General features: G+C 40.6%; 1 protein-coding gene and 1 long non-coding RNA gene across 6 annotated transcripts; one reads left to right on the forward strand and one right to left on the reverse strand.

Moving 5' to 3' along the window:
• Window positions 1–9,924: 9,924 nt before the first annotated feature.
• LOC4331936 (uncharacterized) lies at window positions 9,925–26,684 on the reverse strand. 5 transcript variants are annotated; one of them, XR_010740265.1, is made up of 7 exons: window positions 26,417–26,684; window positions 25,634–25,775; window positions 22,978–23,334; window positions 22,607–22,897; window positions 21,995–22,474; window positions 11,570–11,639; window positions 9,925–10,020 (listed from the first exon to the last, which is right to left on the reverse strand). It is a non-coding gene; the product is annotated as an uncharacterized lncRNA (long non-coding RNA). The 5 variants fall into 5 exon arrangements; XR_010740266.1 differs by lacking the exons at window positions 9,925–10,020; window positions 11,570–11,639 and adding an exon at window positions 12,035–12,360; XR_010740264.1 differs by lacking the exons at window positions 9,925–10,020; window positions 11,570–11,639 and adding an exon at window positions 17,465–18,428.
• Window positions 22,065–26,175, forward strand: LOC4331935 (sulfate transporter 1.2). The gene is made up of 13 exons (XM_015776286.3): window positions 22,065–22,412; window positions 22,535–22,583; window positions 22,678–22,885; window positions 23,006–23,180; window positions 23,287–23,352; window positions 23,456–23,569; window positions 23,672–23,788; window positions 23,895–24,021; window positions 24,132–24,418; window positions 24,515–24,705; window positions 25,243–25,328; window positions 25,423–25,499; window positions 25,636–26,175. Exons 1-13 carry the CDS (start codon window positions 22,065–22,067, stop codon window positions 25,777–25,779), a joined length of 1,989 nt encoding a protein of 662 aa, XP_015631772.1. The 3' UTR covers window positions 25,780–26,175.
• Window positions 26,685–27,586: the final 902 nt, after the last annotated feature.

The raw sequence follows: 27,586 nt of genomic DNA on the forward strand, positions 1-27,586 counted from the left end.
AATTTAAAGCATGGATGGATTTAATTTTTTTATTAAATTCTCCATGGTTAATTACACTCTCTGAAATTTTCTCGGATTTTTCAGAGCTCAATTCCTAAATGATACAAAGAACAGTCCAGTAATTATTTGATCATTAATGATCTAATTATAATTGTTAAGAGCTTTTCTTGTTTAAAAATCCTTAAATTATAAATTGTTGTTTAAAAGGAATTATTAGAAATGATCTTAAAAGCCTAAGAGAGAAGATCTAATTTTAATTAATAAATTCCAATATAAAATGGGGCCAGATAAAATTTCATTAAATACTTTACTTGATTCTATAGTTCCTAGATTTTTCTAGGATTTATTTGAGCCAAGGAAGTATTTTAATCAATGGAATATCATTTCATGAATAATTTAAATTGAAAAAGGTTTTTAAAGTCTCTTTTGGCTTTGGGCCGAAAGCCGGCCCAAAACCTCTCTCTTTCTCTCTCTCTCCTCGGCCCAGTCGGCCCAGCCCGTCGTCGTTTCCTTCTCTCTTTCTCCTCGGCCCAGTTGGCCCAACCCGCCGTCGTTTCCTTCTCTCTTTCTCCTCGGCCCAGTCGGCCCAGTCCGCAGCCGCAGCCGCTCGCGTGCGCGCTCGCTGTCACTGACAGGTGGGTCCCACCTGTCGGACTCGTCGTCTACCTCCGGCCGCCGCCGCCCGAACCCTAGCCGAGCCGTGCCGCCGTCTCCTTCCAAATTCGGCTGCGTCTTTCCTTCTCCGGTGAAATCAATAGAGGGGAAACGATCTTCTCGATCTCCTCTTCCTTTTCTCTTATGGAATCGTCGCCTAATTCGGTTTGGAAATCCGTGGATTCGAGTTTGATTCGGATTCGTTTCTCTCTCTCGAACCCTAGCTTTCCTTCTCGCCGCCGGTCGCCGTGGGCCTTCGTCGCCGCCTCCTTGCCCCTATAAAAGCATCCCCGAGCTTCCCTCTACCCGCCGCCACCCTCGCCTTCGCCTCTCGTCGCCTGTAGCGCCCTAGCGCCGTGCCGCCTCGAGCCGCAGTCGTCGCCGTCGCTCTAGCCGTGCTTCGCCGTCGCTCCAGCTGTGCTTCGCCGTCGCTCCAGCCGTCGCCGTCACTTGGGAAGGTCGCCATCGTGGTCGCCGTCGTGTCGCCGTCCTCGTCCGCCCCTTCGCCGCCGCTGTAGACCGCCGGAGCATCGCCGTCGTCGTCAAGCCGAAGGACTCCGCCGTCTTTTCCTCGACGCCGCCGCCGTTCGTTCATCTTCCGCCGTCGTTTTGGTCATCAGTGAGTTCGCCGCGCCGCGCTCTACGTCCTGGTGCTCTCCGTTCGTGCCGTCGCGCCGTCGTTCGCCGGCGAGCTTGCACCGCCCGAGCCGCCGCCGGTGGTGACGTCATCGCTGACGTCATCGTCGTCGTTCCCCGTGGCCCGGTCGTGGATCCGTTGGATCTTGGCCGTCCGTTTTGGATGGATGGATCTCGGCCGTTCGTTTCCGTGAGCCGCCGCCATGCACCCGGTCCACCATGAACCCTAGCCGCTGACGCAATAATCCTCTTTTCCTTTTCAAAAATAATTCATTATTGCGTCATAATTCCATTAAAATCCATATAAGTGTTTTAATCCAATTTAATCTTTAAAAATTCATAACTAATTCTTTGTAACTCAGTTTAATGTGGTTCAAGTTGCAAAAGTTGTATAAAATAAAGATCTACATATTAAAATTATCCATAAATAGAATTAAATTTATTTAATTCTTTTTAAATGGGCTTTAATTAGATTTAATTTTGTAAAATTCGTAATAAATTCATTTGAAGTCAGAATGAGGCCGTTCAAGTCTCATAACTCATCTAAAATTATGATCTACATGTTTGTTTACTTTATATGTATTGTTTATTTGGAGTTTCTTAGTCTTTTTCTTCGTTTTGCGTGTTAGCTTGTCGTTTTCGTCGTTGCGAAGGTTCGTGAGTGCGTCGGGAGTGTTCAGAAGATTAATTGAAGACCGATTATTGCAAGGCAAGTCACACAGATCCTAAACACAATACCTTTGAGCATGTTGATCCTATATTTAAATTCTCTATTTATTTCAACTGTGCATTTATTTTCGAATGTCACCGGGTGGTGTGAACTTATTCCTTTGTTATGGCCAATTTGCATTGATTACTTTATTCCTTGATACCTTGGGTTATTATAACTTGACTAGTTGAGCTTTATATATTGGTTCAGCTAGATATTAGATATGATTGCTTAGTCATGCTTAGAAACAATAGCACACTATTGGGATAACTTATGACTCACTATTATTTAATGATGGCTTAATGATAGTTCACGATGGTCAATCGTGATTGGTTAATTAATTACTTGCCAACTAAAACTTGATAATGGTGGGTTGTGAGCACATGGTTTTGAGAGTCGTGCTCATGGCAATTAAGGACCGGTTCGCGAGCTACTATTGTGAAACATTAACCGTGCCAACCACAAGCCAGCGTGGGTAACGACTTTACCTTTTGTATAGCATGGTTCATTGCGGAGCACCAGACTGAGAAGTGGCGGAGATAAGCCCACGGGGGTCGCTGGGGAGTCCATGCCTTGTTTTATAAGGGGGTGATTATGATCCAGGAATGGTGCACTGTGGTGAGTTGTGTTGTGCAGAGGGTATTGTCACAGCCTCTATTCGGGTACTTTCCAGTATCGCGACGCATGGTAGACATGATGTTGAGGCTGTGTCTTGTGGGTACAGTGGTACACCTCTAGCCAGAGTAAAACTATTCGAATAGCCGTGCCCGCGGTTATGGGCGGGTTGAGCAATGTTTTTCGTGATTAGTCTCACACCTCTCACAATAATTATGGATGTTTTACCTGGTAATAATTTGCTTAGCTCCTGGTTTGGAGTTAGATCTGTACAGCCGGGTTTGGTTGTTCAGGATGGTTGGGCCTGTGCAGCATGGGTGTGTTGTTTAGTGTTGATTAAAATTTCTGATTAATTACTCCACTGTTTTACTTCTCTTAAATGTTTTGCTAAATGCTGCTCTTGCAAATAAGCCTATATTATGCCATCCTTTGGTATCCTTGTGCACTTGCATATTTGCTGTGTGGCTTGTTGAGTATGTCATATGCTCATTCTTGCAATAATCAATCAACCTCAGTTGAAGAAAAAGGATCCAGAAGGAGAAGACGTTTGGCTTATGCCCCAGTTGAGTTGCCTGTGGGAGTGGAGCTGAAGCCATCGCTAGACCGTTATTCCGCTGCTGTTTTCTTTTCTTTTGTAAGTGAGTAACGTTATTATTATGATGGATTTGTATATTAAATTGTCAGTTTGTGTACCTCGGTTGATTCCTGGACGAGGATTTTATACACAAATAAGTTCGGAAATTACTAGTGAATTTCCGGGCGTGACAGCACGCTAGTTCGCCGCCCCCACCTTGACCACGCCAAGCCGCGCCAGCCCGCGCTCGCGGTTCAATTTCCGCCGCTCGATCCACCGGCTTCGCCGCCCAACACATCCACACCGTCGCCGCTTTCGCACCGCCCACGAAACCGCCGCGGCCACCAGCCGAGCGCTTGACCGCCAAGGTCGGTTCTCCCCTCCCAAACCGACTTCGCCACCTATAAAACCCAATGCCGAGCCCCCTCCCCATCCCATCCTCTCTGTTCCTGCCTCGCACCATCGCCGCCTTGTTGCTGCCCCTGCCCTGCAGTCGCCCTCGCCGTCCGTCGCCGAAGCACCAGGGAGACTGGTGCGTGCGAGGACGCGAGATGAGGACTACGGGCACCCCTCTTCTTCCCCTTCCCCGGCCCGAGGCCGGAGAGCTCGCTCCCGCGCCGTCGGCCGCTCGTCACAGCGCCCGTCTCGGCTCGGTAGTGCACACTCTCCGTTCTCCCTCCTCGCTCCCTCTCCTCCCCTTAGCTCCGGGAAGTAGTGCGAGTAGCCTTCTAGTAACTAGCTGGCGCTACCCCGACCGCCGCCGCCACTCGCCGTAGGCTCGCCGGCCATCTTGCTCTGTCCCGGAGGCCGCCTCTCGTCGTCAGCCTCTCTCAGTGTTCCTCCGCTCCATCCGAGGTTGGGAATGCATTCCCTCGGTCCCGGTGGTGCTCCCGCCGCCTGGAATCGAGCCCTCGTCGACCGCCGCCACTTTCCCTCTTTCCTCGCCGCCGACGATCGCCGTCGAAATCCGCCGCCGTCGGCTCCCCTTTTGTCAATTCCTCGTGCCGCCACCCTCCTTGAGCACCTTGACTCTCCCCGAACCGCCGCCCCAGCTGCCGGCCTTCTCCTTTGCTTCCGCGCCGTGCCGCCTTCTTCCGCCGCCGCATAGCGCCACCGCGCATGCGTTGCTGGTGACCTTCGGGTCCCGTGTCGCAATTCCTTTTCGCGTCAGCTAAGCCCAACCCCGCGCCCCTTTGTCCCTTCTCTCGCTCGTGCGCATCGGCATCCTGGCGAACTTCGTCACCGCTGCCGGCCGCCGTCGTGTCCCCTCTCTCCAATCCAAGCCATGGAATGAGTTCCCCGTATTCTCTTCCTTCTGCCGGTGCCCGCATCTCCCTCCGGCTCGCCGTCGTTCGCCGGATTCCGCCGCACGCCGTGAGCCGTCCGATGAGCCGCCCGGCCTCCTCTCCCTTCCCCATCCGATGTGACATCCACGTTGGCGCCACCTCAGCCATCGGCCCCGCTTGACCGGGTCAAGCCGGCACCCAGTTAGCCGCCCACTCCTCCCCCTCTCTCCCGTGCTTGTGGGCTTGGCCCATCAGCGCACCTTCCCCTTGGCCCCTTAAAGCGAACAAAAGTCTACTTTTGCTTCCTCAGTCCAAGCCCAGTGCCCACACACATGAACAAAAGTCCATTTAGTCCCCCTTTTGTACAGTACACCCATGGTCCCGCTCGCTAGTGAGTGTCAATAATATTCTTGAGAATATTATTTCTATAAGTTCCATAAACCATTTCTCGTATTCTAGAAAATCCCGACGAATCATTTCCTTATTCGGAAATTCCAGTTAAACTTCCAAAACTCATATCTCTCGATCCGTAACTCCGATTGACTCCGTTCAGCTTCCAGTACTTTCGTAAAGTTGAGATCTATCTGATGGCACTATTAATTAGTCTAAATAGGATTTTTCTTTTGGTCCTTGTTTAGGTTTTGATTGTTTGCGTATAGTCACAGTTACTGGATTTTCGTCAATCGCGGGTTTTCTCGAAGATACGTGAAGCTTCGTGAAGACCTTGAGCAAGGCAAGTCACCCTTTGACCAATTGCTCCTATAATTGGAAAATCATTATTATTTTGTTTGCAACTTGCATTATTAGAATCACTCACACTTAACTTGCTGGCCTCGGTTTGCGTGCCAAACCGACGGACCAACCCAGTAGTCGCACTACTTCCTGTAGGCTGATATACATTAATTTCCTTGTCGCTCCACCCTTGTGGTACTTCGGTATCCATGCTCTTTGAGCGCGTATACCAAATATCCCACATACACCGTTGATTGTCGAAAACTTGGGAAATGGGTTTGAGAAGCCTTGAAAACCCGACATGTGGTGTCGGCATGTTTGAAAATAAAATAGATTGTCAAAACTCGCGATGCGGGGGTTGTGCCTATGTGGCACTGTCCCGTATTCGCATATAAGGATCGATTCCTGTGCGAAATTCATCCGAGCATATAGCAAGTGCGACCACATGTGTGAAATGTGACACCCCTGGCTGAGTAATTAGCTAATCGGGGGAGCCTTGATGCCGAGAGAAGTGGATTCTCCAGGGTGGTGTCGGGTAGGACCCCTAGGCTTCCTGGCACAGTATGGTCTGGGACCTAACCTGTTGTTAGTCTGGGACCCCTCTCGTTGGCATATGGTAAACCTGTGTCGGCTCTCGAAATGTCTTGTCATGAAAGCCTTAAGGTCTCCCGACGTGGCTGATCTCACGGGCTGGGTGATCCGGGTTAGTAATGTCGTGTGGGTAAAGTGTACCCCCTCTACAGAGGTTAACTAACTGTTCGAACAGCCGTGCCCACGGTCATGGGCGGATGTGAGGTGTTTCCTGTAGCATAGATTTGTTTGCCAGTGCTTTGTGAAAAGTTGTTGTGGTTTGGGAATCGTTACCAGAATAAGCCTATGTGGCAGATGGATGACCTGAGTGGTCAAGGAACGAATTTGTGTGATTCGGGATGTCTACGGGCATCATAGACTAGGCTTCCCAAGTGGAAGCGGATTGTTGTGCTGTTGGGCAGCTGGACTCTGGGAGTCCGAGAAAATGAAAAGGCTTTGGGAGCCGATTAATCAAGTGAAATGGCTCTGGGAGCCGAGAAGTAATGATCTGACCCGGGAGGTCGGTACATTACCAATTGAGTTGTTGAAAAGCATCTCTTAAGTCGAGTTGAGACACAAGTCTCTTTTCGACCCAAACTTAAAAAGAAATAAATCACTTAGTGATTCCAAAATGCTTTCAAACAAAAGATTTGCAAAACGACCTTGCCTCTCTTCCAAGCTTGCATTAAACACCTAAATTCCCGTGACTTGCTGAGTACGAAAGTACTCACCCTTGCTCTATATAAATATATATAGTTCCTCCGCCGTGAAGTTGAAGATGAAGTAAAGTGAAGATTAGGGTTTCGTCCTGGTTCCTAGCCGTCGTCTGTGGTGTTGGGTGTTAGTTCATTGGTTCCGCTGCTGCTGTTGTTGTTGGTGTTTCCTTGTCCGTGTCGTCGGTTGCATTCTCGGGCTTTTCTGAGCTGCAACCTAAGTTAAGATAAATAAGTCCTTTATTTATTTTAAGGATTGCAATGATTAATATTGTCACCGTGGGTACCAGCGCTATGTTCTGGGACTGGTACTGAGATCGTGGTTTCGTAGGAAGCGGTTCGCGCCGTTTTTCCTACGACACGCTCCTGTTAGGTGCCGTTGTACGGCGGTACCGGATTAGGGTGTGACAGAGATGGTATCAGAGCATAGGTTGGCCCTAGGATTGAAACCCCTGAATAGGATGGCACTATTCTAAGGTGTCGTTGTCCCCTTTAGCTCTAGTTTTGTGAAAAATCTTTTTGTGTCCAAAAGTTGATGCTAGTCGCTTGTTTTGCTTTTGACCTAGAGTAAACCTGTCTTCACGCCCAGTTGAAGGAAGGTGTGCTCAAGCCTCTAGGAGTCTTAGTTAAGTCTTAGTGACAGGTCATGCGTAGCAGTGGTCGGTACGGTGCTAGCTTTCTTATAGGTTCTGTGTAGGTGTTGTTGGTGCGTGGGGGTGAAGTTTTTTTTTTGGTTCTTAGCTATTGCCTTTCCAGAGTGCTAGTCTTTATAATTTTTTTCTTCTTTATTAAATGAAACAACATACCGTTTGGTGTTGTTCGTAAAAAAAAAAAACAGAGAGAGAGAGAGAGAGAAAGACATCGTATACCATCTGTAGCCACTAGACCACGTCAAAAATGTAAACTTCGGCGCTGTGTATGCACTCACTACTGTAGCTAATTATAGACAAATGATGGTACAGACAAACATTAGGTCATGGTAATTAAGGCAGGCGTGGCCCATGTAGCAAATTTGTTTTGTCATTGTTTCTGCCTGTTTTAGTAGTCACTGATAGCCCATTATGACTAACTGTGTGGTGTGGGTGTGGTAGCAATATATATTTTGGTCAACAAAACACTGATTTTGTGTCACTGCTGACGGCACAATTTGCAGACGTAGGTAATTGCTCATTATAAACCACAGAAAAAGCTAGCAATAATATTATGTTGACATTGGCAGCTTGTAAGCGCACGTGACACGATCTACACCAATGATTAAGCGAGTACTAACGAAACAAGGATAGTTGAATCCTCCACATTGATCATTGATGCAACCGGCAATGCAAGTACTCCCTCTTGCAAGTCAGATATGGATAATGAAGAATAAAATCGAACCAGTAAGAACGATGTTACTAGATTTATCCTAAACAAACTACCATAATACATAAATTTTTGTGAGATAACTTACTTTTATGAATATTATTGATCAAAGTAACATATTTTCTCGAAAACCATATCAAAATCTATCTTTTATTTGAAACAACTTATTTTTATGAATCTTATTGATCAAAGTAGCATATTAAAAACCATACCAAAATCTAAAGATATTAAGATACTTATATTTTGGTACGGACATATACTATATTCTCATATAGTGTATTTAATGTTATTTCTCTCTTCTCTCGTTAAGCCACATCAGCCTAATTATTTTTAGCCTTTGGATGATAGTAGTTTTATGGTTCAAATTGTCTCTTATTTCTTCTCCCATACAACTATGTAATCTTAATTATTTTTAGGATCAAAATTCATCAGTATCAATTAGTTCTAATAATCATATCATACAACTAATTTCCTACAGCAACATGGTGGAGTATTTATTTATGTAAACTTGTCGTGTCAAAGCCTTTCCAGCACTGAACGCTGCAGGAAGGTGTTCTCTGATTCTCTTCTTTTTCATGGTCACTGCATACTTTTTTGTGTGGCATAATTAGGATTATCTTATTTGGAAAAAAAAAGAAATTTTGACGACATGTTTACAATACGTTGGCATACCATGAACCTGAAACCTTTTTTTTCCTTTTCAATTGATTTTGATCTCTCCGTACCACCTCGTGAAATGTGAGTCTCGAGAGTGGTGGATCTAGCGTAAGACGAAAAAGCTCCATAAAAAACGAACAAAACACATATTGTATTATATTTATATTACAATACAGAAAAAAAAACACCATCAGTAAATTAAGTTACAAAAGAAAATCAGTACAAAATAGAGTGCATTTCCTGAGTCACCTATCTCTAAACGGATGCTATATAAGGCACGGGCAAACGGGTAATAAAATTTGAAAATATATCTTTTTTTTTCGTACTTTATGTTTATATACACGGGCGAAAGCGGAACGGGGGTGCGGGACCGTCGCTCGCCGCGCGCTCCCGCGTCACCGTCGCGTGGGACCGAAACGGTCCCGCGTCACCGTCGCGTGGGAGGCAGCTGCTGCCGGCGATGCATGCATGCGATTTGCTTGTCACGCTTGCGATTTGCTTGTCACTGATCAGCGGGACCGTTCGGTCCCGCATCCTCGTTCGCCCATTCCGCGGATTGAGTACGTATATTTTTGCAAATTATGTCACATGTATATAAACGCAAAATATAGGAAAAATATATTTTCAAATTTTATTCAGCAAACGGGCACCACATTACAGGCTACAGGGCAGACCGGTAGAGTCCGCCGCGTGCCTGTGGACCCATACCACAAGATACAAGTTTCACGGTACATGGTATGATAGGCTATGCTTTTATATTTATTTTCAATGATCTTGTAGGATACCATGCTAAAGTTTTGTATAATATATATACTTCTCGATAATATAAGAATAAAATTTATTACTATATTATATGTGCGTACAAAGGTAGATGTTGGAGATGTAAACCATTTCAATTATAAAAAAAAAGTACAATGCGTATTTTTAAGTAAGGTCGAAGTTGCATGGAGCTGCCTTGCATTTAGTTGTTTTTTAGACATTGTAATATAATATGAGTAATAGTTCAGAGTATTTGATTTTTAAGGAAATCAATTTTTTTCTTATGAATCCGCCGCTGATTCTAAGAAGGGCACTTATCCATTTCCAGCTTGCTTTTAATGGCACATATATATATATATATATATATATATATATATATATATATATATATATATATATATATATATATATATATATATATATATATATATATATATATATATATATATATATATATATATATATATATATATATATATATATATATATATATATATATATATATATATATATATATATATATATATATATATATATATATATATATATATATATATCACGTATTGTTGTTGGTAGACGAGTAGGCCCAGTTCTGACGTGAGGTGAATCTTTCTCCGCGTCCCTTGGATAATACTTGAAGCCGTTCAACATCATAATTTTAAATTGGTAATGGTTGCATCAGTAGTGCTCCATTACTTCGATTCCCTTTATCTGCTGTGCTTCCTCAGTTCCTCTGTTGTTCACCGGGACCGGGACCTGGTGGAGAATGAAAGCATGTTTAGTTCCCAACTTTTTCTTTAAACTTTTAACTTTTCTATCACATTAAAATTTTTCTACACATATAAACTTCTAATTTTTTCATCACATCGTTTCAATTTTAATCAAACTTTCAATTTTAACGTGAACTAAACACCCGAAATAATCGTGTCTTGTTCAAAGAAAGCAGGATGAAGCATTATATTAGCTTTAGGAAATTAAAGGCACTCAGAATTTTGTAGTTCTAGCTATCCTTTCAAAAGATGATAATTTTGTAGCCTAAAAAATAGTAGCGGCACCGTTCACACCTAAATTTGTTCTTATTTTTCTCAATGTGTCTCAATGTGTAGGCTGAATTTAAATTTGATTGGACTGATAAATGTCACTATGTTCTACATCATTAATTGTTTTTAGAAATTTTCACAACTATTTTCATCTGATTTAAAAGAAAAAGATATACAACGGGACAGCCACTCAATAGACTGTACGAGGGGAGATTGAGAAAGTCCGGAATAAAAGGTGGCAAAGGGAACCACACATATTGGAGAAGGCAGCAATCAAGACTCAAGAGGGCTGGTCAAAAGAGGTGTGGAAAGGGGGCATGTAGTCTAAGAAACGAATATTGATGTGGTTGCGAAGGTATTTCATGAAACGTTAATAAAGCATCGGAAAAATATTTCTAATGGATATAAACCATCATTATATTTTTCTTAACAATTTTCCTTTCTTGTTGGTAAGGAGGTTTGATTGGGAACAAGCTCGACGTAGATAGGCTGTTTCAGAAAATATTTTCCCTTTTTTAAGAGAGAGAGAGAGAGAGAGAGAGGGGGGTGTTCATAGATGTATGTTTTTTCTTTCCTCTGATCGTCTGCTAGTACTAAATTTTAATAACTAATTATGCAGACATGGTATAATTCAAAGCATTTATTAGCTTAATCATTTCCACTTATTAATTAGCATCAGTAGCCGATCTATCACCATCACCATGACTATTGAATTAATAAGGATTCTTGATGGATTGGGTACACATAGACTTTGAGAATTATAGACGTTTAAGGAACATTATGGAACAAGTGCCACAAGGCCACATCTAGGTATACATGTTGGTGATATCTCCACTACGTGATTATATGTAGCACTCTGATTTTTTAAATATAAGTTATTTAGACTTTTACATGAGAATTAAGGAAACAATTCAATATTGCCCCCATTTTAGACTATATTGAAACAAAATACGGAGTATGATTAATTTATTTATGAGAGGGGTAACACATTTATTTGAGAAAAGAAAATACGAGAGAAAATATGACAAAAGTACCTAGGATTTCAAAAAAGGGGTTACATTTAAGAAAGAGATGAAAAAGGCTAAAATGGCCTACATTTGTAATCTGAAGGAGCAATTCTTTCAATTAACAATTGACTAGTATTAGCATGGAAGTGATATTGCACTGAAAAGAGAGAGAAGAACCTTATAGGGTCATGGGGATATAGATAAGTGCTGTAACCAACTTATATATATGAGCCTGAAAAGAACATCTTCCACAATTACCTGCTTATTATTTACTTATTCGTTGAAGTGGTAGATAGAGTATGTATATCGGTATATGAACCACTCGCACCTGCAAAGTATATGGCACATAATGTTTTTTACTTCATTACAACGTCAACTGAAACGTCTCTGAATAAAAGAAAAGGACAACTGAAAGCTTGAGACAATAGCAACATTTTCATTTATTTTTCCAAATCCTACCTAATTTTGCTCGTACCGTGATTCAATAAAAACAAAGTGTCGAACTAAGTAAAGTGAGCCAAGTTTTAAAATTACGGATGAGTTTGAGGAGAAGGGGACAGAGAAGATTTAAAAGATACGTAAAACGAGGTGAGCCATTACCACATGATTAATTGAGTATTAACTATTTTAAATTTTAAAGGATTAATATGATTTTTAAAGCAACTTTTCTATAGAAATTTTTTTTACAAAAAACGCACTGCTTAGTAGTTTGGGAAGCGTGCGTGCGGAAAACCACGTGTAGTTCAATTACTGGAGGAATAAGTTTGCAACGATCGACAACCTATATATCCCAACTGAAGATTGCGTAGCGTATTCTCAAAAACTTAAAACAAAACAAAAAAACCTGAAGCTTGCGTACACCTCGGACGATGCATACTTATCACTCCAATCAACCCATATTGTTTTAGATAATGGAACAGTATAACCAATCAATTCACATGCTGTGATGCTGATCACGATTATCCAAACTGAGCTACTTGTTAATTAGATTAAGTTACAGCAGGCTCAATCATGTCGCATATATTAGGCCAATAATTTCATCAGAATACCTGCAATAAGGCAGTAGAATAATGTGTTCCACATCAGAGAGCAAACAAGTAAACCTTTAATTAGTAGTAGTATTCTGTTTCCATGTTGATATACTAACACATTGATTGATTCTCAAAGTCAAATGTAGCCAAGTCCAATCTTATATATGTACTTATCGATGGGAGATAAGCACATATAAGCTAGTCATCTACCTACGTCCACAAGTGGAGAAGAAAAACACGCGAAGCTGCACTATTCCAAATACTCACACCGATTTTTAGTGTTTAACGCCAATAAATTTTAAACATATGTTTGCCTATTTATCTTATTAAAAAAATATATATGCAAAAATGTAATCATGTTTAAATGACCTTAAATAAAAAAAAGTTGACTTATGCTTTTGAAAATGCCATGAGCTTTTTCATTAGTTTTACTATCATGCATGAACTCTTTAGTTTTAGGTATCCTAAAATTTATTAATTCGTAAATTTCGAATTAATAAATATAAAGAATATGTGCTCATGCATTCCGAGCTTTTAATTTAGTATTTTGTTAATTTAATTTCTAATTTCGAAATTAATAATTAGCCAATTGAAGTGGACTCCTTTTCTTTATCTAAGCCGCTATTTAGAAAACAACCAATGCATTTAACATATAATTAAAACTTTAATATTTATACTATTTCATCCATTTTAAATTACTTATCGTTTTAGTTTTGTCCTAACTCAAACATTTGTGTATTTTTCAATCAATTTCTGAAAATTTATATAGTTTAATTTCATATGATTTTTGTTTCTAGATTCATCTTGAAAAATACTTTCGTGATATATAACTCAAATGTTATTAAAATATACGATTTTTTAAGAAACTAATGGTAAAAGATAACATATTTAATTTAGGATAAAGTTAAACTGATAAGTAATTTAAAATAGAGAAACTCAAAGGATCGATAAACGGAGAGAGAGAAAAAAGGCTCGAAGCTAACAAGCTAGCGTCATGCTTATCTGACAAGTTCTTTGAAAAATCCTACAGTACTTTGAGGAGGTACATGGTTATCTCAAGTACTTCATCCTTCGCGAAATATACTCCCTTTGATTAAAAAGACTTTATTTTTTGTTATCTCACACATACCAATAAAAAAACTAAAATGCTCTTCACTTTTTTAAACTCCGATATATTTGTCCAGCACATTTTTAAACTCTAATGCATTTGTCTGCTATTTTCTCAAACTCCAATACATTGATTCTCTTAAAGATAAAGTCTTCGTGGAGCAAATAACTCCTATACAAACTTATCCATCACATTTTTAAACTTTAATGCATTTGTCCATCATTTTCTCAAGCTCCAAATACATTGATTCTTTGAAATATGATGTCAAATAAAATAGAGTAACAATTTTTAGCCCTTGAAATGGCTATTAAGTACAAGTGTAAAAGACTTGTTTTTCTACTTGGTGGGTTCCGTGCAGAGCTAGGCTAGTTGGGATAACAATGAAGCCAGAGGGTAGTACGAGTGTATGAGTAGTTTGCTGATAGAAATCATCTTTCGAAGATTGTTATATTTGAGATACCATTTGAACTCTAGAAGCATGCTATATCCCAAAATATAAAAAGTATTAGGGTTAAACACATGTATTAAGAAAATAGGTAAAACTAAATGAGAAAATGTTGTGTTTAGTTAAAACAGGAAATAAATGGATACATTAAAAGTTAGAAGGTTGTCATTGGGTGAAAACAAAATGTATGTGGAGAAGTTGTCATAATAAGAGATAAATTTTGAATGCTATAACTTCTATATTTTGGGATAGAGGAATCACCGAACTTTACAATAAAAAAGTGAGCACATACCATAAAATCACTTAAATTCTTTGCATACGGCATGCTGTTAGCTACCACCTCCGTTCCAAAATATTATAACATCTGTCCAAATTCGTTGTCTTAAAATTGATCAAATTTTATCCTAAATCGTAATATTTTGGGATAGAGGAAACAATAGGCATAAAGAAAGCTCTGACTCTATGTATTGTCAACATTGGAACATTAAAAACAAAAGGACAACAATGTGCGTATGCACAAGTGTCGCGAAATGACGTTAAAAGTGCTCGTTGGCCAGCTGGAAATTGACCAAGTAAATTTGCTGTTGCGAGCCGGGTGTTCGTTTCATTTCTGAAGCAACTCTTGAAAGTTCAACAATGGGGATCGCCACCTGTATACTCGTCATCATCAGCTGGCTAGCCATAATTAAAAAAGACAAGGAAAGAGTCGTTGACTCGGAGGATGTACACGTTTGCACCTACGTGGAAGCTATTTTCCAACAAGATATATTTGGATCATCAGATCAGCGTGCGGTAGCTAGAGCTGGTGAGTGGTGACTAGCCAGGTCATTGTCTCCTATTCGAGTTCTCTTTTTTTTTTGTTGGCCTTGCAGTGGTTAGTTCGGTGCTAGTATTCTCCCGGTTTATGCATTGGTATTATCGGTGTGTGGGTGATGGTTGTTTTTCTTCGTTTTTCTGGTTAATTATGACCTCCTAGTATTGTAATCTTATATTTTTTTTCTCTATCGAGTCGTTAAAAAAATAAGTACTGGCCCTATGCAGTTGTGCTAGTTGTAGTTTATGTTGAAACAAAAACGGAGTTTGGTGCTATGCAGATGTGCTAGTTGTAGCTTCTGTCAAACCAAAAACGGTTTATCTATTATCTTAGAAGAAAAAAAATGACAGTCTTTCCCTATAGCTTAAATATTTTGGGCTGAACTAAACTACGGCATCAAGTTAATTAAAGGCGTCGAATTCAAATATCTTAACTGACACGCAATTAAATAAAAAAAATCGTTGCTCACTTTTATTACTCGTTTGGATTAGCTCATACACAATATATTATAGAGAAAATCCCTTCCGTGCCTCTGAAAACTCGCCCAATACCTTCCATACCCTTGAATTTTACTAGATCTCCTATGTACCTTCGTATTTTCGCTTTAATCCCTTCCATAACCCTCACGTTTGGTTTCCGTTAGATCTGTGACTTAATCCGTGTGTTACATTGTAAGTATTATTTAAAAAAACCAAGATACCCCTACCAACCCTAGCTAAACAAATCCAATCCTTCTCTTATCCCATATCCTCTCCACGCGAGCAGCATCCGCGCGCCGCCGGCCACCGCCCTCCCGTCGCACGAGCCACCGTCCAAGGCATCCCGCCGTGGGCGCCACCAGACATCGCCTTCCCATCGTGCAAGCCAAAACCGTCCTCCCTTCGCAGGGGCACGACCCAGCATCGCCTAGCTAATTTGGTTTGTCTATTGCAGCATTGTGTATGGAATGAAAAGTTAGTTTGGTTCCTGCACTATTGGGTATGTAAATGAAATTGTGGTGTGTGCATGATATGAACTGTTATGTAGGACTATGGAAATGAAATTGATATGAAGTGCTCTGTATGGATGCTATTATTTTGTATGATGCTCCTGATGCTCTTATTGATCCAGGTGTATTTTGTTTCACAAATTTCTGTATGGATGCTCTTCTCATTTCCTTCCTATCAATTGGTGCTATTAATGGTCCTGATATTTTTGTTTGGATGCTCCTGATGATTTGCAATGGATTTTCTCCTTTGTCCACGGCAAGTTTTGCTTCATGTTGATTGTACCAATTTCTTGTACAGAGGAAACTGGTGTCACTTTGATTTTCCTAATCCTATTATTTTTTTTCAAAAAAAAGTTCAATGTATTGCATTTTTTCAATACTACAATAATTTTTTTATACTCCTTATTTAGTTTCATAAAATACACATATTGTGCAATCAACATTTTTTCAATTGTTTTCCAATCTACCTGCTGCTCCTCCATCTATAAGGGTAATAATACATTTGCAACCACATATAATTGGAAAATGAAGGAAACCTAACGGGAGAGGCATGAAAGGGATCAAAGCATAATTCAAGGGCACAAAGGCGATCGAGTAAAATTCTGTGATATGGAAGGGATTGATCGAGTATTATTATTGTCGTGCATAATCCGGGTCACTGAATTCCGATCTAAAGGCTATGAGAGATTGATCAAATGGCTATGAGACGCTCATGATGTGCACTACAAAATTTTCCACGGACAATTTAAAAATTGCCTTTTAAATCTGGAGTTCCATATTCTAGAAACACTTTTAAAGGTATTTTAAATATCGTCTAGAATATTTTTACCTTAGAGATAGTTTTAGCATATTTTAAAGATATTTTCTAAGTTTATCTTGGAGAGACATTTGTAGGTGCTCTATGATTTGTCACATATGTAAAGGTATTTTAACCTCTCTAGACTTTTTAGGAGGCTAATTAATCTGCAGTAAGTGATCCAATTTAATTTACACGAAGACTCTATAATTTAGTGCCATGAATAGAACTGATAATATATTCAATAAAGCAATCAAAATTGACTTGTCTATCCTTGCAGTAGCTACCAAATTAAAAGATATCGTTTGAAATGAAAAAGAAATTAAGGATATAAAAGCATAAGATGGATAATAACATGCCATACATGAATCACACGTGAATAAGTGGAGGTAGACATTAAAGTGTCTACATGAAAAAAAAAAAGATCAAAATTTTTTTTGGAGTATGGGAGAGAGGCTGTCTTGGTACTATTTTAGGGAAAATACCATGAGGCTTGAGTAAATGTATGTTTTCCTCCCCAAATAAATACTATATGAAAGGGAAGATGAATACCCAAATATATTTTTATATTCAACACTTTGTTACAGAATGACACAAAGATTTTTTTTTTACAGTAGGAATTAATTAAATCCAACAATATTTCTTTACTTTCCCTTTATTCCACAGATAAGGTATATATGTTAGACATTCACCAGATGATGAAATCTCTAGATCAAGAGGATAGTCAATCAGGTTATTTAGAGCAGTCTGGTGAAGTGGGTATTTGAGCAATGGCTCAGGGTCGCAAGGAGCACGAAGGAACAAGAAGTATATGTCAAATTAAGGCTTTATATTTTATTTTCGTGATGACAAAGAAGACGGAGTACGCCCATAGTTGTAATTGCACACAATTAATTAGCACATGCCTAAATAGATTAGCAATGTTAGAGCACCCGCAATGGTAAAGTAAGGTGCTATATAAAATATGTACATCTCAGCAATAGATTAGATTAATAGTAAATCACTTTAATGGTATGTCTACATGGGTATCTATAGCTCTCTAATCCATTGCCTCGTTTTTCTCTATAGACTATCTCCAGGTTAGTAGATAGCTTTACTCTATCTCTTCATTTAATCTCTTCCAAGTAGGAAAATATGTTGATATGGATCTCTTATAGAGAGTCTATAGATAACTATTGTGGGTGCCCTTAGAGATATATCACTGCAAACCTCACAAAGTTCTCGTTATATTCATACACTCATAACTTTCATAAATGCGTGTTAAATTAACAGTCGCACCTTTGTAATGGGGCTTCTTCCCCTAGCAGCGGAGTGGATCATTACCTTCAAATCTGATTTTGCTTCCTTGATCCGCGGATGGTGAAGTTCCCAACCTCATAGTATTCTTCCCAAGATCGATCTCATTGTAGAGTGCATGGAGATGTTGCTTATCAACTTCTTATGGAGAGCAAAATGTAGATCACAAAGGTAGCATAGCTTGCTAATTAAGCAGTAAGCACATGGAGCACGGGTTGGTGTGGATATCACAAGCTTCGTTTGCGTTTCGAATTGAACATTTTATTACTCGAGAATACAATCCTCTCATCTGATTAATATATAAATCTATTTTCATTAGAAAAATCCATTCGTCTCTGTCAGATAATCAAGCATTAAAGTCCATTCGAGTATAGCATGCATCATCCCTCTAAAATATCCATATAAGTCAACGTGACGGGCAGCTGTTTAGTTGTGATGATCCTCTTCTTTAGACTCTCTGCACCGCCTACACTAGATTCATCGAACCTGGACGCATTTTGACTTTACGTACGTCTCTATCCTTGTTCCACTGCTCATCTTCTTCTTCCTCTATCTTTTATAAATTGTGAAGGAACTGTCACCTCCTGAGTCCTGACCCACAATTGCGTCCACATTCCAAACCACTCTCCGCCACCCAATCTGGAAGATATAGTAGTGCCACATTGGTGGGCCCAGACAATCAAAAAAGAAAAGCCAACAGAAAAAGTTCTCAAGCTGAGCGAAAGTGCTCGAGAGGAACATCATAGTAAGAAAAAGGAACCCTTTGTTCTTTACGATTTGTTTGTTTCTCTTCGTTTAGTTTAATTTTGTTACAGCTGCAATGCAAAAAGCCAGGTGAAGCTACGACCTTGAGTTCTTCATTGTAGCCTCTTTTCCCCTGGTTCCATATCTGAACTTTCCTGCTCTTTGGGTATTTGTATTTTGCTTCAGGTTTCGATATCTACCTAGCTAGGAGTAGTTGTGTTTTGGGGATGCCAAACAAAATTAACAATTGCATTCTTTTTCCTTTTTGTTCAACCAGCCATTTGTATTGGCAAAGTCTCGTGCCAGTGCCGATACAGATTTATAGTTAAAGACAGATATATTTTGGGATGGAGGAGTAACTATATATCTGTGGGCTCTATCGATCACATTTGTCGAACTAGATGCAAGATATGCAACTGGTGAAATAATTGCTGAACCTTGTTTATTTTAGGTTTGTTGGAATGAACTGGTAGTCACCTCCTTCCTACAAATCTCTTCTTGGTCAGCTCGGATACACACACTTGTGGGTATAACCTGCGATGGGTTGACGCGTCCACAGCATTATGCAAGATCACTCGGTGTTTTTCAGGATAAGAACAGTTACTGCTTCGATCTTGACAGAACAGTGCCCAGAGAATGCATATGCTATGAAACAATAGAGTACTGGAGTAGTACATTTGGGACATTTGGCATGGAAAGATTAGAGAGAGGAAAGGCCCAATATGCGCTAGGGCTCCAATAATTTCTAAGCAAGTGATGAGAGCCATCAATGGTGCCGAGAATCTATTGGCTGGTAGCACTTTAGAACCATCCACTATGTTGCCTCATAGCATACGCACGTTGGGATCTTATTGTTCAGTAATAATCAGTGTTCGGTAACCTACCATTAACCATTAGGCTCCCTGCCTTGCGTGTAGCTGCTGGCCTAGCTTGACCATTGGATCAAGTTGATGCAATTGACAGCAAAAGATTTGCAAAACTAGTACTTCCATATAGTTATTTAATTAGTCGACCGTATGGAGTATGAGCTTGCACTTCTGCGGATAATGTTCAGAATTAGAGTTAACAACTACATATGCATGGCATGCTTCCCATTAGAGCAAGTATAATAGTGAGCTATAAACTTACTATAATCTTAGGTGGAGGAGAGAGATAGTGAAAAATCAAGGGTGTTGGCTCTCATGCAAGAGTTAGCTTATCACAAACTTTAAGACAAATACATTACATGTATAAGTGAGAGATAGAGAGAAGAAAATAAAATTATAGCCAACCTTATAGCTAATCTATTATATATGTTGATTTTAAGATGAGCTAATAGTAGGAAGTGAGCTATACTATTATCCTTGCTCTTATTGAACCTGATATGGGTTTGTCCAGTTTCATAGCAAGTTGATTCTTTTTAGGAAACGGAGGAAATACCATTTATGATCTTATGAAATCTGTGGACGTCCTTAACGAGTTAAACTTGGTCAGTTGTTTTTAGGCTGGGGTTATGTGTTGTTGTTATCTATTAATTTCAAGCAATTGGTTTTCATCTGTCAACGATTGTCATTGTCAGTAAGGGAAGGTATGTTTTATGGTAATTTGCCTATATGAAAATGTACACGTCCTTTTCTCGTGATGCTAAAACTTTAGAGGCATTTCATCTCAAAACTTTGGAGTTTTTAGAGGAATCCATGGTACTACAGAATTTGGACATTCTGAACGTGACAGCATGCCGTCAGAAAATTTGTAAATTTGTAGTACTCTCTTGATCAACTAGCCGAAGATGACTACATATATATGCCGGTATACAAGCTTAGAAAGATTACTGCGGAATAAAATGGCAATTAATTAAGATCTGATTTTGCCAAGTTAATGTGAACCATGGAAAGTGCCTGAAAGGCTACAACCTCCCAGAAATGCTTTTGCAAATTGTCCAATGGACTTCTGAATCTCCCAGACTTTATGGCATCAACATAAATTCATTTTCAATGTTAGAATTCAAGTCTTATCCCCCTGTCCGTAGTTTGGAATGTTAACTCAATGAGGCAGGTCATTGTTAGCAGTGTGGTTCTCTTCCTCCCAATCTCCATACAGGGGTATAAAGTGGATTCTCCTCCTTTCTCTGATGAATTGATGAAATAATTTCGTGAACTTAGTTCATATATGGTGCAATGAGCCTTCTTTTGGTCCCAATGTTGGAATAGGATGTCAAGAATCAGTTTCTTACTGTTAAAAATATATTTAGGGTTGGTAACCCAATCCAATGCATGGCTTTCTTACAATTTTTTTTTTTTTTGCTAAAACTCTTATGCTTTCTGATATTTCATTTATGCACTACACTCCAGATCAGATATATCTTTCTATAAATAAACTCTCAGACAATAAGTTTGAGTACTAACATAATAACCATGAGAAAGAGCTCTGTTGAAAAATGCAATCTAAAAGCAAATGACTCTGCGGTGAAAAGAAAAAAAAAAAGGGAGGGCGGGGGGCAAATGACTAGTCAGGGAGGGTGATTGAAACACAAAATTTTATGCTGATGGCTGCTGAACCAATCAATGATGTTCTTGGTCAGAAAACTGGCAACATGCATTCATAATGGTGCTGAAATTTGACGAAGTATTTACACAAACTATAAGTTATACTACTTACATTAAAATCATTATTTAAGCCCACTATTATAAATTTTCCCTACATTTTTTTACAACACATACACGTATACAGCCGAGCAAGGAAAAAAAATATTTCCTAGCATTATTTATTGCTTTTTTAATCTGCCAATTTTTCAACGGTTGTTATGCATGCGACATGATTTAGTTGGAATTTGCAAGTACATGGCGTACGTTCAGCAAATGATGAGCTGTGGGAATAAGGTATTACATTAGGTAGGGGTTTCCTGAGATGTTGTTGAATCTAGAGCATTTTTCGGCTCAGATTCACAACTACAAGCTTATCTTAAACCTTATTGAAAAATAGAGGTTTGACCTTGATCGTAGCTTGAGATCCTCTGCGCATATATAATGGACTTCCGGTAGCTTCTGGACAGTGAAATTAACAAGGCAGGCCTTCGACTGTGGGCTGTGGGCTGAGTGCGACTTCTAGGCTTTCGTTGTGTAGGTTTTGTTTCTTTCTTCTTTTTTCGAAAAGAGAGGTTTCTTTCTTGTGTTCATTGCTTTTTTATGCTCAATGCTGTCTGTTTTATCAGAAACTAACAGATGAATATAATATTTTTGCTGCTTCTTGTTAGTAGTACTAGTACATACATATAGATTTCTTCCCTGCGTTGTAAATGCAAATGTTTCAGATATTTTGGTTCTCCGTACTGCAAAAGTTTTTTTTTTCTTCACTGTCGACCATGCATGCGTTGATGCATGCAGGTGCTTTGGCAGTACTGCTGGATTGAATTAATGGATCAAGACTGAATTTATCTGTAAATAATTAGTTCATCGTAATAAGGTTGATGTGTTTGTGCTTACCTGCTTCAGTACTGCGCTTCATGTGCAGATAGGTTCGCCTTCAGCACCTTGCCGGTGAATAACGCCGGCAATGCCGCGAGCCGTGTCCGACGGGGGCGAGGCCATCGACGCCGACATCGCCAGCCGGACGTCATCGCACAGCCACATGGACGGCGGCCATCATCATCATCATCACGGCCACAAGGTCGAGTTCCCACCGAAGAAGAAGCTCATCGACGAGTTCACCGACGCCGTGAAGGAGACGTTCTTCGCCGACGACCCGTTGCGGCAGTACAAGGACCAGCCGATGTCAAAGAAGGTGTTGATCAGCCTGCAAAACTTCTTCCCGGTGCTGGACTGGGGCCGGCACTACACCTTCCGCAAGTTCAGGGGCGACCTCGTCTCCGGCCTCACCATTGCCAGCCTCTGCATACCCCAGGTTTGTGCCTGACGATCAAACACCATCTTGCACGCACAGCAGCGACCTGAATAGCACAGCTCCTGCATGAAAATTGCATACAATCTTCGTCATCAACCCTGACATTGCAACACTTCATCCAGGACATCGGTTATGCGAAGCTTGCTGGCCTATTACCAAATTATGGACTGTGTAAGTGCACAGAATTCACTTACTAGTATTTGTATAGGGTGTGCTCGAGTGATAGTCCAGCCAGTGGTCTAACGGAAATCTGCTGATTTTTCAGACAGCAGCTTCGTACCGCCTTTGATATACGCGATGATGGGAAGTTCCAGGGATATAGCCATTGGTCCAGTGGCCGTCGTTTCGCTGCTGCTTGGCACTCTCCTCCAGAATGAGTTTGATCCCAAGAAGAATCAGGAAGAGTACACCCGGCTGGCCTTCACTGCAACGTTCTTCGCTGGGGTCACCCAGGCAGCGCTCGGATTCCTCAGGTGAGTGGCTACCTGCAAAGTGATCATTGTTAAGCAGTCAGTTCTTAGATATGCAGTTCTGCCCTCTTGGGTTCTTAGAGTGGACAGTTTACCATAGAGTGAGATTGTACTCTGCTGCAGGCTAGGGTTTATCATAGAGTTCTTGTCCCATGCTGCCATCGTTGGATTCATGGCGGGAGCGGCCATCACCATTGCCCTTCAGCAGCTTAAAGGCTTCCTTGGAATTGCAAACTTCACCAAGAAGACTGACATCATCTCGGTCATGAAATCAGTCTGGGGAAATGTTCACCATGGGGTAGGACAAAATAATATCATTCCTTTAAGAACTTATTGCTTCTTCATCATTCTTTGATGGAAACCAGTATTGGGTACAACTGATGCTAGCTTGGTTGCTGCTGCAGTGGAACTGGCAGACGATATTGATCGGAGCATCCTTCCTGGCATTCCTCCTGGTTGCAAAATACATTGTAAGATAAACTATACTAAATGTTCAGATTTTGATCTTGGATATCCTTGTTAGGGAAAACGTTTACTGGTTCTCATAATCACAGTTTCATTTGGGCATTTCAGGCAAAGAAGAATAAGAAACTCTTTTGGGTGGCTGCAATTGCACCACTCACTTCGGTGATCATATCCACCCTTTTTGTCTATATCACTCGAGCAGACAAGCATGGTGTCGTGATTGTAAGTCAATCTTGACAGCTCGTAACCCTTTCCATTAGGAAAAGAAACAAAATTATGAAACAAATCAAAGCTAATATGAAGTATGTTACTGATTAATTGCAGGTCAAGTACATAAAGAAAGGCATCAATCCACCTTCAGCTAGTCTCATATACTTCAGTGGCCCAAACCTGATGAAAGGATTCAGAATAGGAGTAATAGCTGGCATGATAGGCCTAACAGTAATGCAAACTTCACCATCTTAAAGATTAAAAATTTGTTGCATGGAAAGGTACTATTCACAAGACAGTGCAGTGTTCACTGATCAATTGCTGCTAACTTTATCAGGAAGCAATTGCAATAGGAAGAACATTCGCTGGCCTGAAGGACTACAAGATTGATGGAAACAAGGAAATGGTTGCTCTAGGAACAATGAACATTGTTGGTTCAATGACTTCTTGCTACGTAGCTACAGGTAACCGTTAATTCAGCCAAAAAAAATTAGACCAAGTAATTCAGCCAAAATAACTTATAGCCCATACATATATACCATTCTCGTGACCCTTTTTTTTCCCTTATGTACAGGTTCTTTCTCGCGGTCAGCAGTCAATTACATGGCTGGCTGCCAAACAGCGGTATCCAATATTGTTATGTCAATTGTAGTACTGCTCACACTGGAGCTGATTACTCCATTGTTCAAGTATACGCCCAATGCCATCCTTTCTTCCATCATCATATCAGCAGTGCTTGGCTTAGTCGACTACCACACAGCATACCTTATCTGGAAGGTTGATAAACTTGACTTTCTGGCATGCTTAGGAGCATTCTTTGGCGTCATATTTTCATCAGTGGAGTATGGTCTGCTAATTGCGGTGCGGTTTGCAATCAACTCTGTCCTATACTTACAATTAAGCTCCTTGTAACAGTAAACATAAGGGCTGATGGTACTTGAATTTGTTTTGGAACAGGTTGCGATCTCACTCGCTAAAATTCTTCTACAAGTTACACGACCCAGAACAGTTTTGCTTGGTAACCTTCCAAGAACAACATTATATAGGAATATCGACCAGTATCCAGAAGCTACCTTGGTACCAGGAGTGGTAATAGTTAGGGTGGACTCAGCTATCTACTTCACAAACTCGAACTATGTTAAAGACAGGTATAAGTTCAAAACTGGTGGGTTTTTTTCTCAGTTGCTAGTATGACTGCAGTGCTATTTAATACTCCCTCCATTTTTATTTAAATGATGTTGGTTAGTCCAATTTGAACTAAACAACATCAAATAAAAAAACAGAGGTAGTATTATAAAATTCTCAGGACGGTTTATCTCCAGTTAGTTTTATTTGATAGAGCTTGTCCAGGAAATATGAGATTAACCATGCTTTTTAGGTACGCATCAATAATCTGAGTTGACATTTGCAAGTAGAGAAAAGAAGAGTTGGAAATAAACTGAGCAAATACTGTTCAGTTTCTGCTCTGACTCACTTTATTTTATTACGAGATGTTCATGAATAAACTACATCGATTTGTTATTAACATTCATGTTCATCCTTTCCTACTGATTACTATTCTTTGGGTGGGACTTTAAATCTGCTACTGAATTCAGAAATCAACTCTACCTAAAAAACGTAAGACTACATGTGCAAGTGCCTTGTGCATTTCGCATTATTCAATGTTTCATATTATCTGATTTCAGAATCCTGAGGTGGCTGAGGGACGAGGAAGAACGTCAGCAGGAACAGAAGCTACAGAAAACTGAGTTTCTGATTGTTGAGCTATCTCGTAAGGGCATAGTGTATTTATTTCTGCAAATAATAGTTGAGATCACTACTGATATGGAGTTATTGGCTAACAAACTGATCTAATTCTTCAACAGCGGTAATTGACATTGATACAAGTGGAATCCATGCCTTGGAGGATCTATTTAGAGCACTTGAAAAGCGCAAAATCCAGGTAAAACACCAAAACTAGTGTCAACCAGTGTAAAGATTTTACAGCCATTAGCACTGATCCTTGTACAGTAATACTGTTCATATAAGAAATCCTTAGTTAAGGTAGTAATATTAAAATCCACGTGCTTGACTTACAGCTGATTCTAGCCAATCCGGGGCCAGCTGTGATCCTGAAGCTCCGATCAGCGAAATTCACGGATCTCATCGGTGAAGACAAGATATTCCTGACTGTCGGGGACGCAGTGAAGAAATTTGCTCCTAAGGCAGTGGAGAATGTCTGAAGAAACAGGCATAGTACAGAGAAGTTATTTTCATTCTTTTGCAAGCTCCATGTTTGCAGGTGTGATTTATAGAGCAGAGCAGCACAGGAAGTGCATAACATAGTTTTTCAAAAAGGTAAAATAAAGGTGGTGTGCCGGAGTTGGAGCGCATCAGGTTTGCAAGATATGGTTGGAGAAAAAAGCAGATGGTGCCCGTTGCATATCTACTTCAGTGGCTGTGAATTGTGATTAGTATGTTGGCAAGCACTTTGGGTGAAAGTTTGATGGATAAGATAAGAAAAGATAGTCATTTGCTTAAGCTGTCAGTGTGTATCTCCATCTGGTTGTAATTACCCCCTTTCTTTCTACTTGATCAAGCGTACAAATTACAATGAGGTTTTACTTTTTGACGACCAATGTTGTCTATAGCGTCCATCCAATATACATGCTTTCAGAATTTTTTTTCTCTTTCCCCTTACGAATCTTGTGCTGCAAATCTGCAATGCGTGTGGGCAATCACTCCCAAATAGTCGACAAGCACAATTGTATAGTACAGTATAGCATAATAATAATCCCTAATAATTAATATAGCGATGTTCTTTGCACTACCAGTTCATTAGTCAATGGGCGATGAAGCATAGGGATTAGGGACACGTACGCTCGCTTTGCCCGGCCGGATTTGGATTAGCCGAGCGGCTAACCGCCGGCCGCCGCGACGGAGCGAAGGTCCCGCCGCCATGCCGCAGCCAAGTAAGTAGCAGCACTCCAGCGGCGCTTTCTCGCCCGCCGACGTGCGCCGTACCGCCGGTAGCGGCGCCCGCCCCCACCCGCCGAGGCGCCGGCCGCGCTCGGCACCGCGCCGCCGCCACCGCCACTGCTTTGCTTGGGGTGGCGGCGCACCGTGGACGACGACGACGATGGCGCCCGCGCCGCAGCACATCAACGGCGGCGGTTTGGTCAGGCTAGCGACGGGCCCAATCCTTCATGGGCCTCATTTCAAGATTTGGACCGGCCCACTCCTCTGCAACGTCCTCTACTCCTCAGGAGCCAGAATTGAGGCCCATCCTAACCAGGGCTCGCTAATTGCTATAGGCGCCCGCGCGCGCCGGGAATGAAAAACTACAATGATTACCCAAAATCAAATTTTATTTTTTGGACTTAATAACAAAAATCAAGTTTTCACTATATTTGATTTTCTTTTTCTTAATACCCAAAATCATATAGTGTTTTTAGACTAAAAAATATCCGTGCATTACAACCTACTCCCTCCGTCCCATAATATAAGGGATTTGGGGTGGATGTCATCCACCCCAAATCCCTTATATTGTGGGACGGAGGGAGTACCCATAATTATATAAGTCTATATGATTTAAGAAGTAAAGCATGGGTCGAGTATAAAACACTATATTCAACTAGTTTTCTTAACCAAGTACATTTTTCTGGTTTTTAAGAAGACTGTTTTTCCTTTTTCTTTTTAATAGGGCTATGGTGGCGATGGGTGAGGATCATCAACCATAATATCACTACCATTATAGCACTTGATATGTATCACCTTTCTATTACCCCATACATTAGTATCTGTAATTGTAATATTATTATGGTGAAAGATGTGAATCGGTTGTGGTATGGGGAAGGAGTGGATGGATAGCTTGGGAGACTTCAATTGAGAGGAAGTGGATGGACGGCGCAGCTATTTAAACAGTACTTTCTTCGTCTTAAAATGTTGCTACCTAGGATGAGATTTGACCCATCCTAAAACAACAAATCTAGACAGTATTTGTTGTCCTAGATTGGTCAAATCCCATCCTAGATAACAATATTTTGGGAT

Source organism: Oryza sativa, chromosome 3, assembly GCF_034140825.1.
Source record: "Oryza sativa Japonica Group chromosome 3, ASM3414082v1".
Lineage (NCBI taxonomy): Eukaryota > Viridiplantae > Streptophyta > Magnoliopsida > Poales > Poaceae > Oryza > Oryza sativa.

Coding starts and splice junctions, on each gene's coding strand:
- LOC4331935 (XM_015776286.3), top strand. CDS start 22,065: ATGCCGCGAGCCGTGTCCGACGGGGGCGAGGCCATCGACGCCGACATC. Junction 24,706..25,242: donor TCGAACTATGTTAAAGACAG/GTATAAGTTCAA, acceptor ATCTGATTTCAG/AATCCTGAGGTGGCTGAGGG. Junction 25,329..25,422: donor TCTGATTGTTGAGCTATCTC/GTAAGGGCATAG, acceptor ATTCTTCAACAG/CGGTAATTGACATTGATACA.